The sequence below is a fragment of the Carassius auratus genome, chromosome 36, assembly GCF_003368295.1.
Source record: "Carassius auratus strain Wakin chromosome 36, ASM336829v1, whole genome shotgun sequence".
NCBI classification, from domain to species: Eukaryota; Metazoa; Chordata; class Actinopteri; order Cypriniformes; family Cyprinidae; genus Carassius; species Carassius auratus.
This window is the reverse complement of record NC_039278.1, coordinates 9,624,810-9,639,567: the sequence shown is the minus strand read 5'-3', so window position 1 is coordinate 9,639,567 and position 14,758 is coordinate 9,624,810. Positions and strand designations below refer to the sequence as shown.

The window sequence follows — 14,758 nt, the reverse complement described above, 5'->3', positions numbered from 1 at the left end:
CTCTGTTATACAGTGTATGTTCATGCTGTCCCGCACTGCATGAGCAGCTTTTCAATTTCTCCTGACATTCCTTTTAGATGCATACATGATAACGAATCCTTCATTACCGATAAAAAAGTGTGTTAGAGTACAGAGTGGTACAGAGCATCCCACTGCCATAATTACACATTGTCCTCATTATACTTAACATTCTTTTGCTTTATGATGTTCATATTCTGCTCAAACCTGATGTTCTGACATCAGAACTAAGATTTGTTATTTTCTGTTTACTCAGGGGCCAAATTTGGGAAGGATGGGTAGGTTAGATCTCTCTACTATCCACTGTGAAGGATGTGCAGAGGTGAGGAATGTGAACCGATGAACTCCTGACCCGAGGAAAGCAAAGTAAACTCTGCAAATGTCCAGCTATAATGAAGTGTGGAGTCGTATCAGTGTGGTCTTCTCATTTTCTCTCTCAGTGCAGTTCATTACCTTTTCAATTCACATTTGTTGATCTACATTTTTTGTGAACTTTTTAATGAAAAGCTTCCATCATCAAAACTTTTTTTTTTTTTTTTTTTATCATAATGGACTTCTGGTGTGGATTTTTTTCTTAATGAACAAATCTATGTCCAATCAAGCACATAATATTTTGTGGCTAAGATCGATCACCTTCACTGCTCTTAAAAGACAAGAAAACCTGAGGAAACTCACATGGCTCATCATCAAGATATGAACTTGTAATCAGTTTTTCAAGAAACATACTACTTCTTTATCATTCCTGTAAGACTGTGGGACTCTGATAATGTGTTAAACACAGGGCTGGTGTGCTCTGACTTCTCTGCTGCTGTGGATATTGTAATATTACTCTCAATGTGAAAATCCCAAGGAAACGTCATTTACTTTACTTTACACATGCTGTGCTATAATGATGTTAATGTCACCTGCAACCAATGTGATTCTCTTTATGGAAATGTTACTTTTTGAAACATGGTGCTTCTGTAAGTTACCACTTGGAACTGAATGCTGCATAGTACAATATGTATTTGAATGTATGTGCAATTAATGTAAATATTAGAATATGTTTACCAGACTGAGCATACGAGAGTTTCTTTTCATGAAAGGAGAGCACCCTCAGTTTAACAAATGTTTATGTTTATCTGAATGCACTAATTGATAACCAACTAAACAGTGTTTGAGTAATGTTGTGTTATTATAGTAATGCAATTTCAAATATATACGTAGTTGTCATCAGAAACCAATTCCTTCCTTTTTCCTGTTTTCCTTTGCCTTGAAATTTGGAAAACGATGAAGGTGTAGTAGTTGGTGAATAAAGTGTTAAAACCCCATGTGTACTTTTTTTAGTCCCCATAGATTTTTTCTTCTCTTTGGAAAAAACACAAAAACAACAACATAAACAGAAATTGAGAAAAAATAACTAAATCCGGTCTAAAACTGCTTTGTACTGGTCTCTCTGCCGGGTTGGCCTGGCTGTTCAATCCATCTATTTTCAGCAGTATTGTACATTTTCTGACTTATTTTTTTACTTATGAGATTTCTGTGGGTGCAGGTCTCTATTTAAGTAGATTATAGGTGGTTAGCCTGCGCTACCAAACAAAACCAAAACCAACTGGTCTTAGTTGGTTTATCTTAAAACAGGCAACTTAAACCTAAACCATCACACATAATATTGTGTATTTTCAGCAGTATACATCCTTCTCAAAAAATTAGCATATTGTGATAAAAGTTCATTATTTTCCATAATGTAATGATAAAAATTTAACTTTCGTATATTTTAGATTCATTGCACACCAACTGAAATATTTCAGGTCTTTTATTGTTTTAATACTGATGATTTTGGCATACAGCTCATGAAAACCCAAAATTCCTATCTAAAAAAATTAGCATATTTCATTCGACCAATAAAGGAAAAGTGTTTTTAATACAAAAAAGTCAACCTTCAAATAATTATGTTCAGTTATGCACTCAATTCTTGGTCCGGAATCCTTTTGTAGAAATGACTGCTTCAATGCGGCACTGCTGAGGTGTTATGGAGGCCCAGGATGCTTCGATAGCGGCCTTAAGCCCATCCAGAGTGTTGGGTCTTGTGTCTCTCAGCTTTCTCTTCACAATATCCCACAGATTCTCTATGGGGTTCAGGTCAGGAGAGTTGGCAGGCCAATTGAGCACAGTAATACCATGGTCAGTAAACCATTTACCAGTGGTTTTGTCACTGTGAGCAGGTGCCAGGTCATGCTGAAAAAACGAAATCTTCATCTCCATAAAGCTTTTCAGCAGATGGAAGCATGAAGTGCTCCAAAATCTCCTGATAGCTAGCTGCATTGACCCTGCCCTTGATAAAACACAGTGGACCAACACCAGCAGCTGACATGGCACCCCAGACCATCACTGATTGTGGGTACTTGACACTGGACTTCAGGCATTTTAGCATTTCCTTCTCCCCAGTCTTCCTCTAGACTCTGGCACCTTGATTTCTGAATGACATGCAAAATTTGCTTTCATCCGAAAAAAGTACTTTGGACCACTGAGCAACAGTCCAGTACTGCTTCTCTGTAGCCCATTTCCTGCACACGCCTGTGCACGGTGGCTCTGGATGTTTCTACTCCAGACTCAGTCCACTGCTTCCGAAGGTCCCCCAAGGTCTGGAATCGGTCCTTCTCCACAATCTTCCTCAGGGTCCGGTCACCTCTTCTCGTTGTGCTGCGTATTTTGCCACACTTTTTCCTTCCCACAGACTTCCCCACTGAGGTGCCTTGATACAGCACTCTGGGAACAGCCTATTCGTTCAGAAATTTCTTTCTGTGTCTTACCCTCTCGCTTGAGGGTGTCAATGATGGCCTTCTGGACAGCAGTCAGGTCGGCAGTCTTACCCATAATTGCAGTTTTGCGTAATGAACCAGGCTGGGAGTTTTTAAAAGCCTCAAAAATCTTTTGCAGGTGTTTAGAGTTAATTAGTTTATTCAGATGATTAGGTTAATAGCTCGTTTAGAGAACCTTTTCATGATATGCTAATTTTTTGAGATAGGAATTTGGGTTTTCATGAGCTGTATGCCAAAATCATCAGTATTAAAACAATAAAAGACCTGAAATATTTCAGTTGGTGTGCAATGAATCTAAAATATATGAAAGTTTAATTTTTATCATTACATTATGGAAAATAAAGAACTTTTATCACAATATGCTAATTTTTTGAGAAGGACCTGTCCTCGTTCACAATATGTTGCCTAGTTCGCCAGCGGATGGCGCTTATTGGAAAAACTCGATATAAATCCCTTCAGGCAATCAAACATATGAATCCAACTCCACCTGAACTTGCACCAGTCTTGTAGTACAATTCACCAACAAAACATGGCAAATTTAGTACAGTTCACCAACAAAACATGTTTAACTAAACTTTTGGGGTGTTTATATTTGCTCAATGTGCAGCATACCGGACTGGCTTGTCTGTGTGTGTAGGGGGTGGAGAGAGAGAGAGAAGAGAGAGAAGAGAGAATAGAGAGAGAGAGAGAGAGAGAGAGAGAGAGAGAGAGAGAGAGAGAGAGAGAGAGAGAGAGAGAGAGTTGCCCACGTCGAGACACTTTCGGCAGCAGCACGAGCGCGATCGGAAAGCCGAGCATTCTGAACTCTAAACGCATCACGTCCGACATAACTAGGGGATACAGTTTTACTGCCTTTACCCTGTCATTTTATACTTTTTGGTTTAACCGTACAATGTGAGGAGAATGGCCGGGACAAGGTAAACTTCAATCTTTTTTTTTTTTGTTGATAATGCAGCAAGTTTTGACACGAGGGGTTAGCGCAGTGTCTCTTCGACGTTAGCCGCTCAACTAGTTAGTTTGGACTCTGTAAATGAATTATTACTTAACAGAAAACTTCAAATACTTAATTTGCTATATAAATCGCTAATAAGTCAGTATGACTGAAAATATGGAGATTGTGTGAATGAATTGATGATTTCCCCAAGACTCACGAGGGTCTTGTGTGTTATTTGGGTCTCTTTGCTGTGTGTTATTAATCAGCAAGCATCACTGCTGGAGGCCAACTGTTTCGACCATATGTATTTGATTTGAATTGAACTGACTTCACTGTAAACATATAGCTCGCTCACTGAAACCCGCCGATCATTGACTGTTTGGACGAGTATTCTCTTACTGTAATCTCACACTGATCTCATCTGATACTAGAAAAAGGATAAACTACAGCGCTGTTCACTGACATTCAACAAAACAGGTTTCACTACTTGACCTGTCATTAGTTTTAAAATAGAAACCTTTCCGTTTTTGATTTAATCAGACCATATTTTTAGCCTTATAAGGTATTACAACTATGTGCTTACTTTTGGTCAACATGTCAAGTATTTAAATAATTTAGGAAGTATTAAAGGCTTTTCATATTTCACTTGCTTTGAGTTCAATAACATCACACAGGCTCTGGTGAGCAATGATATTTAAAGACCATAATAAGAAACATGGAGAAAATAAATGGATTATTAGAAAATGTTCCTTTTTTAAGAAAGTCATACAGTCATCATACAGTCTCTCTCTGGTGACATCTATCATGTGTTTTATTAAATTGTTTAAGTTTATTGCGTTTATTTTTCTGCTACAACCATGGTGTTTACAATTTTGGTAAAAAAAAATAAATAAATAAATAAATAAATATATATATATATATATATATATATATATATATATATATATATATATATATATATATATATAATTTTTTCTTTTTTTTCTATTAAGGTAATTTTTTGATAATGTCCATCATTGTCAGAGTAATCAGTGGCACATGACACCAGATGGCTACTCCCTTTGATAGACAAATAGTATGAAAAATATGTGTGTGTGAGTGGCATAATGGTTAATTCGTTCCAATCTTATGGTGTTGACCTGCATGTTTTGTGAAAAAAAATGGAAGTTCAAACATGTTAATCAAAATAATTTCTTTTTAAATTATATGTTTTTATAATTTTGTCCCAGTACTCAAAAATCAGTGGTGTATGAGATAGTTGTATAGAGAATCTTGTCTAATTCACAAGTGTTGTATTCAGAAGTGCTTAATTTCGGCTGATGGTTACAGGAAACCACATGAACCCTCTTTGATATCCCACAAAACCTTGACTGTGGTTAGAAGCACTGAAGTCACATAATGTAAGCTGGTGACACATGTTCTGTTTGCTGGTGCTGCAATGTCAGAAAAACACAGAGCATCTGCTTAGTGCGGGGTTACAGATGTTCAAATTAATTAAATTCATTAAATTAAAATGTAGACTAACCTATTTCTTCTCCATGAGCTTGATTATGACACAGAGGCTGAAGTGTAAATAGATGAAAAGAGGTGGCTGAAATACTCAGCTGTTGGACACTACCAAGCTTTGATCAGCCATAGTATTGATAGCTCTCTGTTTCTCTTTCCAAGTTCCTGTTCAGAAGCTGAACAGGGGCATGGCATTGGACACTTGATGCTTTTGACATTACCATGTCTCTATACGGCTGAAGTTTGAAGCTTGTGTAAAATGCTTCAGATGGTGTTGTATTTTTGCACTACTCTGATATTCATCTATGAACTCTAATATGATTACAGACTGTCGATAGGAGTAAATTGGCACTTTTGTGGTCTGTTCCAGTTTTTCAGTTCCAGCTAGTGAGTGTAAATGTATGTTTTGACAAGCTGAGGTTTATCTTTGATCCAGAATGGGATCTCACAATAGGATTTTTTTCCCCCGTTTGCATGTCTGGTACACAATAGTGTGCAGACAAAGGAAGGACGTAGCATTGTGACAGCAGTTTAGCCCCAGTGTTTTAACAAGTACCCAATGGCCTGTCTCCAGTGCTCTGCCTGCAGGGTGTGCTGCACGGGCCAATGATTTGCTTTTTTTATTCCATTTTTTTTTTTTTTTTTTGTCAGATAAGGATTCTGTTTTTTTTGTACTGTTGATATACTGTGAATCAGTGCATTGCAAATAGTTTTGTAGTTTTTAAAATAACACAGTGAATTTCAGCTGCAGTCTATGTCACAGTTCGGTTTTATTGCTCTGGCAAAGACATTGATATTGCATCAATATTGAAGGTGCAATTTTGAAAGGATGTGCCCAAAAATGTTTTTAAGACTAGTCACCTTATATTTAATGGAAATATGCAAGATTTCTCCAATCATTAGGCCACTTAAACCCTGTCACTTTCTGACATTCTCACAAATTCACATTCAGATCGGCCTCAACTTAACAACCAATGCATATAACCACATCCCCACCCTCCTCTTTTTCATCTACCCATTATTTTGATAATCTGTTTTACTCATGTCATAATACAAAGAAAAAGATCTGTTACTACTTTTTTTGTATCTTTATCAGAACAAATTTGGAGAAATTTAGAATCACATCACTTGTTCACCAATGGATCCGCTGCAGTGAAAAGTTGTCTTCTGGATCAGAGTTCAGACAGCTGATAAAAAGCATCTCAATAATCTTCAAGTAATCCACATGACTACAGTCCATCAGTTATCTTTGTGTGAATCGAAAAGCTGTGTGTGTGTAATAAACAAATCAATTGTTGTGACATTATTGTGACTTCAAAACATCTATAATATTGCTTTCTCCAGTAAAAACCATCTTGCCTGAATCAGGAGAGAAATATGCGCAGATCGTTTAAAAGTGAAAACTGTTCTAAACAAATAAGTTGATGGATTTTGATGTGGGAGGACAAGAATGGATAGACTTTTTCATTATTTCATTCAACACCGGCTCGTTCGTATGTTGTCTGCTTTACATGCCAACGTATATGGGCCAGCAAATAACAGTTGGAGATTATTTAATGCCTTTATTATTTGATCAGCCTTTTGAAACTTTTTTTTTATTATTATTATTATATTAGTGTTGTTAGAATAGTTTTATTGGTAATAATAAACTTTCTTATTTCTCATCTCCTGTTTTTGTTCAGGATGGGGCACTTAAAATACATCTAATGATGACCCCACCTCAACATCTGAATTTGCACCATTAGTTTGCTTAAATGCAAAATTCAGGCTTGTATGCAGAAAGCATTATTATTTGTCTTGTCCTTACTTGGACCTCCATACTAACAACTCAATCAGTTGGGCATTCAGGGCTGCCATTCCCATCTCCTAGGAGCTTGCTTTGACAACATTGTCCTTTGAGGTGGTTAGGTGACCTCTGACCCTCCTCCCACCCAGTCCCCCTGCATGGCCGTCGACACAGAGGAAATTTGATGCCTTGAATTTGATACTTTTAATCACTAAGAGTAGATGGTAGAGTTCAACTACTCTGTAGGACACTTACCGGACCTTTTATGATAAAGTCATTGTGTACAGCAGGAATGGTCAGCTCAGGGAACAGTTAATCTCTTTTTATCTTACTGAATCTTTACAGTTGTCTCTGTATTTAAGAATGAGATGTTCATTCGATAGTAGTATTAATACTGACGTTGACAGCTGGTAGTAGACAAGCGTGTATCTATTTGAGCGTGCATCTATGCTGCTAACTTCAGTGTGTCTTACCCCCTCACACATGTCCATTCACGTCTCACTGTTGCTGTCAGTGTGCTCGTTTGTCCTGAATAAGACCTTTGGCGTCATGTGTGCATGCCTGCAATCAGTGGGCTTGTCAGATGTGTCCCCTCTAGAAAGAGGATTTATTGTTTTGCTAACACAGTTGTTGTTTGGGAGTTACAGACATCCTGCCTGGAGTAGAAGTTTTTCCGGCAGCAGTGTCCACTGAGACAGGGAGTAGTTCAGCAGCAGTGCGGACAAAAAAAGCCATTTAGCACCTACAGGCAGTGCATCATCCCAATGATGTCAACTTTTCTTGCTTTATGTTCAGAGAATTCCCGGAAAAGGGGTTGTAGCATCTCAAATCCCTTATCCTTACCCAAAGCCACACCACCCAGCTAAGGCACAACTCATATTCTGATTGGCCATTAGTGCCTTGAGAGCATTAATTGTAAAGGGGGTTGTTCCAAATGAATAGAGGCTGATGGTTGAGCTAACAATGCTCTCCATTGTCATGTGCCCATTATCCATTAGTAATGGGGGGAATTGTCACGTATTGTCATGTATATTATACTGACTTAGTACAATTTGGCTAGATGGTTTGATGCCCTCCTTCGCTGAAACGCAACACTTGAGTTCTGGAAAGGAAAAGCAAGGCAAGAAAGGAAGGGCAAGAGACATTAGCTACATGATTTCCACATTTACATTGCATGCATAAATTATTTCTTTATTTTTCTGTACTTTATTATTATTTTGTCAATTTTTTTCTTCAATAAAAATATATTTAGATACATAAATACATATATTCATACATAAATAAGCATTTAGAAAATATGTGATTTTTTTTTCTCATGCGACCATGTTTAGATATTTGTACAGGAAAACAAGTAAGAAAATAATATTTTTTTTGCATAACAAAAGAAGTATTTTGGTATCTCGTGATCATAAACTAGAAATGTAGATGAGTCATACCTTTTATCTGTGATCTATATCTGTAACACCGCATCTCTTGGCAAGCTGTCAGTATTCAAAAGAGAGTGTATCACTACATTACAAACTAGTTGTTTGGTTCTGATCATTACACGCTCTGTGGATGTTAAAATGTTAAGATTTTGACATTTTAAATATATATATTTTTTAATCTTAATTTGTAAAGCAATTATCACTTCTGTAAATAATCAACCGTAGTGACATCTGTGTTTAGCTGCAGTGTGTACTTGACCATTAAAATCCACTCCTACAACAGACCATTTCATGAAATCCAAATATTATAATCTTGAATTAAATAAAACCTTAAATATGTCAGATAAATCATTTAAATACATGCCATTTTTTATTTTAAAATTTCCATAAGCAGCTTTACAGACAGCTGTCATATGATTGTTTTTGTTGTCGTTTTTAACACTAGCTTAAATTGACAGCACATAAAAGACCACCTTAATATAATGCTGAAGTTCTGGTTTTGATGTTTTATCCTATTGAAATGCCCAGTGCCAGCAGTTTTAAATCACTTTTAATATAAACAAACGCAAACAAGTGATTTGTGTTTTTCTGTCTCATATTTGTTTTTGTGTAGAAGACTCTGACCATACCTGATGTAGTGGCTGATGTAGCCTATCCTGTTCTGTATGATCTAACCATGTCTATTTAACATTATTATTCTCTTCTTTTTCTGGCTTTTAGCCATTTATCAGAACCATTTCTGTAACCAATCTGTCAACAAAATGCCAGCTATATCAGTCCTGACAAGTTACCCCCCGTGATAAATGAAACCAGTATAGGTCTCTACAGCCAGGCAGAATAAAAGTGAAACCGACGGGAGCAGCTGTACCATGACCTCTGCTGATGCAGTCCTAAGTCTGCTCTTTAAGATGAGCCAAAACAGCCTGTGCCTTCTTTCACTGCTGTATATCAACCACACAGCCCAGGAACTAAACTCTGTCTTCAGTAGCACGCGATAAATTAAGCATTTGCATGTAACGGAAGGAATAGAAGAATAGTATCCATCCATTTTCATCCACCTTTTGTCAGTCAAATATGAATGAGTACAGTTCGTGCGTCCACCTTTTCCTAGTATCACTTGAATAAGTCCTGTTACCTCACAGAACCACAGAATTGCTCTGACAGGTGCAGCAGTTTGTTTTTTTGTTTGAATGAACGTGTGCACGCTCTCCACTATTTCAAGGGCAGGGCAGTGTCTTTCCATATGTGTTTTGTTTGTAGAACTACGGCTATTGTTTGCTTATGTGTGTGTGTTTGAGAGTAACAGCATGTTTTCTGTATTCAGATGCAACAAATATGCGAAATATAATAAGTTAAATTAGTCGTAGGCCATATGTTTGAAATAATTTAAGAGGTGAACATTAATTTAAAGTTAAAACAACTTGGAAGATTTAGTACATCAAACAATTTTTTTTTTAAACCACACCTTGACTCATGTAGTTACGTAACTCCACCTGTCAAACAATTTGCATGCCATTCCACCATACTGAATGGCATTACGTCACCTCAACCCCCTTTCACCTGTTATTCCAACAATGTTCTTTTTTTTTTGTAAATAATCCTTCACAGGAACAGTTTATTTGAAGATAAAGTGTCTATGTTTAGCACTTACAGCTAGCTAGAGTTCTAAAAAGGTTAAGTTAAAGACAGGTTGTTTTTTAAACACTTTGGCTTGGCGTGGCCAATGCTTGTCAAGTGTTAAACTCAAAATAGCATGTTATTGTTTGGCCTGGCATTCAACTTTGAGTAAATGGCAGCTAAAAGACTTTGGCACAAGGAATTGTTACATTTGTTGCATTATTTTCATACTTTAAGAGTGGTCTTGGTTAGTCTACATTAGAATTACCTAACGTGGAATTTCAAAATTGAGCTCCTAGAAAAAGCACTGAATAAAACTGGCATTTGGCCTTGTTTTAGAACAATGGTTTTAGTCCATAATGTTGTTTTTCAGTGTTTGGAGACCAGCCAGTTTACAGCTTTTTTTAAGCAATTATGCAGGTTTTTAGCCTTCAGAAATTTTACAAATAATTTGTTTTATGTTTTAGGAAATTATTTGACATATTATTAGTCACTTTCTGAAAAATATTTGGCCATACAGAACTAGGCTTAAGCACCACACTCTCTTGATGTCTATTTTTGGTGGGGTTAAGAGTTTAAGATTTAAGATTTCTTTTATTTGATACATTTATTACTGACAGGAAGGTAACGGAATACCTGCTTATTTGTGATACAAAATGATTTTTCATATTGTAACATAATCATTAATTATTCTATTATTAATTCTAGAGTTTTGATTATATGTTGTGAGATAATTTTTATTAAAGGATGGAGTTTTTTTCTATGCATGTCAAAAAAAAAATAACTCAGCTCTTACAAATGTGCTTGCGTAGTTACCCAATAAATACCCCAATGAATCCACTCGACCACATGCCTGTCTGCTTGATTTTTACAGAGGTCTTAGTCAACCCTAATGCTTTCTCATGCAACTTTTCACATTCTTTCCTTTTTTTGTTTTGTACGCAAATACATGAACGCAAATCTGTTTTCCTGATAATATAATGCCCAACATTTTAGTTTGATGAGGAGGAATTTACTTATGAGGATTATTTGCAGAAACCTAAAGCCTCTCTAGAGTGAGAAATATGTGGGTGGAGTTCAGCACACAAAGGCCTCCAGTTTAACTGCCCTTCAATTACACGGCTCCCACCCATAAAGCTCTTGATCTGGTAGTAGGAGTGTGCGACATGACTATTTTTGATAGTGGACGATAAAAATGTCTCCACAATCTGCTTTTGAAGAAATATGGTAGTATCGTGCTACAGTGCATCAGTTGCAGTTCTGGCGCCTCTATCTCAGTATACTGTACAACGCCACATGCATTCACATCAGTGTTAACTCACTGGTAGAGTTACTCTCACAGGTTACTGCACTTAGTCGCAGTCACAAAAGTACATTATTTGCATCTGCTTTTAAAGCCTTGCCATTAAATGTTTCATTCGCACGCTGGTCTGACATGCACTTTTTCTGAGCTCAGCGTACACCTGCACAAGGCTCAAATATTTAATGGTGTTAATGACGGTATAATGAAATGATTATTATATTTGAGACAGATGGTTTCTCAGCTTGTCTCTGTTGAGACTCAGTCAGGTCTGTTGCTTTGGTTTGCATTTCCCAGTTTACCTGGCTGGCACCCGCTATATCAGTCTCTCATGACCTCTGTATATTTACATTTGTTTTGCTGCAATGGTATGATATATTAACAAATTTGGCACTTGCTGTTTTTTTCACATGTAAAAACCAGAGTTGGATTGCTATTGTGTTACATTTCAAGCACCTTTGAACAGGTGCGCTGACTATTTCTGATCGTGAGCCACAGCTTGGGTTGAATCCCAGGGAACAAATGGACATATGGACGTGACAACACAAGCACACTGTTCACTATCCGACCAGTGGTATAGAGGGCACGTGGCAAGAGAGAAGGAGCACGCTTGTGGCGTGGAAGCTGGGCAAATGTCGACATGTCTCTAGACAGTCTAAAACAATCACATTTGTGACCAAAAATATTAATTGTAATATATAAATGTACATGTTATGACATAAAAAATTGCATGTAATGCTTTTTTTCCTGCTTGTTTTGCAATCACATCTTTTATTATGCTGATGTTATAAACTGAGACAATGCACATCTATTTTTTTTTTTGTGGTAAAAAGACTTTCAAACAGTCCTCATCTCTGCCAAACACCAGCTTTGATAGCACTCTTTCTAAAAGCAGTTTCCAGATTGAAAATGACCGAGATGTGTGAAGTAAAAGTTATTTTTTACCCTTGGCTGTGTCTGCAGATAGGATTATGGGTGTGCTGAGCTAGCATTTCTGAGCATGCAATCTCACACATGGCGAAACTCTCTGGGGCTTTGGCCTAATTCCCTTGATAACACATCCATCAGATAACAATTAAGAGATTGATCATGAAGCCTGGCCTGTAATTTATAACAGTGCAGCTGTGCCATTTTGTTGAGTTGATTTGATTTACTATGATTCCAATATATCATATTTTGTTTGGAGAACAATCAGGGTCAATATTATGACAAAAAGTACTAAAATTAAATGTGATTTAAATGGTGATAATGCTCTCTCTCTCCTCAGTGCTGACTGGGTGGAAATCCTTGAGCCCCGTTCGCAAGAGCGCATGTACGTTAATCTGGCGACGGGAGAGTGTGGCTGGGACCCGCCCATCGACGTGCCCATCCGCCAGGCTGATGGAAACCAGTGGTGGGAGCTTTTTGACCCCCAGAGTGGCAGGTTTTACTACTACAACTCTGCTGGCCGCATGACCGTGTGGCACAGACCTCAGGGTGCAGATATTGTCCCTCTGTCTCAGCTCCAGGCCATGAAACGCAGCACTGCATCTGAGCACAAGGCTGATGGGGGTACTAGGGAACGGCAACATGGGAATCAGTCCGCAGGGAGTCAAGATAGACGCACCCCTCTACCACCAATGGAGCCCTACACTAAAGAGCCAGAATGTGGGGGCAAAGAGCCTAAACAACAAGAAATGGACAACCGACAGAAACTAGACATCCACAGCATAGACAGCAGCAAAGACACTCTCAGGTAGGCCTCTGGGCTTCCTCTGCATGTTATCTTAAAACTAGTTATGGTTCCTCAGAAATAACTGGCCTTAACTAGAGACCAATTTTCTTCAACAGCTGTAATATAATTTTGATGTTCCATGACACTAAGGAACCTTCTGGGTTTAGTAAAAGTTACAGTTAACTGGCAGCATAAAAAAAAAACCTTAATAAAAATAAAAATCCCTTTTTTGTAAAAAAAAAAAAAACAAATTGTTAAATTACTTATGTTAATTCTTATGTTAAGACTTGTATATTTTGTTTGATCTATAAAGTTGTTTAAATCATTTTTGCAGTTGTTGTAGGGTTTAGGCTTTTTATTTTATTATTTTATTTTATTTATTTATTGTTATATTTTATCATGCCAGCAAAGTTGTAACACAAGTTTAAGCATTTACACTAAAATCATGTTAAACTAGAGGTGGGTGATCGGACAATTTTATATTGATGTCTGTCTACGTTCCAAGTGAGTCGTAGAGATCGTGATCTTTTCTGTTCTCATAATAATGTTAATACTATAGCAATGACTGCCTTAATGAAATAGATCTGTCATGACATGACAGTTACTCGCAAGGAGAGTACGTGAGCGAGCGGAGCGTGGAGTGGAGTGGTGTGATTTTTTTTTTATGGAGCGAGGAGAGGAAATTTTAAAAGTTGGAACTTCATAGTATTCCTTCGCTCCAAGAGCGGTCCACCACTGCTCCATCACGAGTACAATTCCTGCCAACGACTCAGCAAGAATTCACATGCTAAACATATTAAGTTAGCTTGATAGAGAAGGATCACACAAATCTAAAAAAATGTGAAGGCTATGATGACGGAAATGGACATGAGTAGTTCTCAAGGAATTTGTTTGTTCCTTGTTCCCTATACTGAATATTTTCAGTTGAAAGCATGATTTAAACAAGTACTACAACACTTATTTGCATAAAATCTATTAATAATCTATTAAAAAAATGTAATCTTACAGTGCTACTTTATCTGTATTTGAGCAGAACTCAATCCGAAGGTAAAATAACTGACAAAAACCTACTATTATTTTTATCACAAAAAAAATTTGCACTGCAAAAAGCAGCAATTATACCTTTTAATGCTGACTACCATGTGAGTCATGTGGTAGGAAAGAGGTTTGCACACTACCAATAAGCCACTTTGAAACTCTTCTGTTATTTTATTAGGGCTCAAGCCCGAAGGGGCGAAGAGCCCTATTGTTCTTCTAAGGATTATTAGGGCTCAAGCCTGGAGGGCGAGAGCCCTATTGTTTTCCTTAGGATTATTTGTTATTATTATTATTTTTCTTCAAGGTTTCGGGGGCTTTTGGGGCCCTTAACATGCTTAAAAAGTCTTGAAAATTGGCACACACATTGGAACCTGCGGCCATTAGGGCCGGGCAGAGACTGATACACGGGCGTGGCACAGGGGCTCTACAGCGCCCCCTGGAATACTGAGGGCCATATATCATACATACTTGCACGTAGACACACGAAACTCGGTACACATGTAGATCTCATCAAACCAAACAACTTTTGTACTGCATGTCATAGGCTCCGCCCAACAGGAAGTTGGATATTTAGGGTTTAGTATTCATATTTTTCGTCAAAGTTGTGGGGGCTTTTG

General features: G+C 37.4%; 2 protein-coding genes across 5 annotated transcripts in view; both read left to right on the top strand.

Annotated features, from left to right (window-relative positions):
• The window catches only part of LOC113055181 (extracellular sulfatase Sulf-2), a 36,159-nt gene extending 34,831 nt beyond the window's left edge, over positions 1-1,328 (top strand). For all 4 annotated transcript variants that reach the window (XM_026221213.1, XM_026221212.1, XM_026221214.1 and 1 more), the window contains one exon: positions 275-1,328. In XM_026221213.1, coding sequence (XP_026076998.1) covers positions 275-305 — 31 coding nt within the window. In that variant the 3' untranslated portion in view covers positions 306-1,328. The remainder of the gene's footprint in view (positions 1-274) is intronic.
• A 2,243-nt stretch (positions 1,329-3,571) lies between these two features.
• On the top strand, positions 3,572-13,338 carry LOC113055180 (rho GTPase-activating protein 39-like). The gene is made up of 2 exons (XM_026221211.1): positions 3,572-3,736; positions 12,657-13,338. Exons 1-2 carry the CDS (start codon positions 3,723-3,725, stop codon positions 13,126-13,128), a joined length of 486 nt encoding a protein of 161 aa, XP_026076996.1. The 5' UTR covers positions 3,572-3,722; the 3' UTR covers positions 13,129-13,338.
• Positions 13,339-14,758: the final 1,420 nt, after the last annotated feature.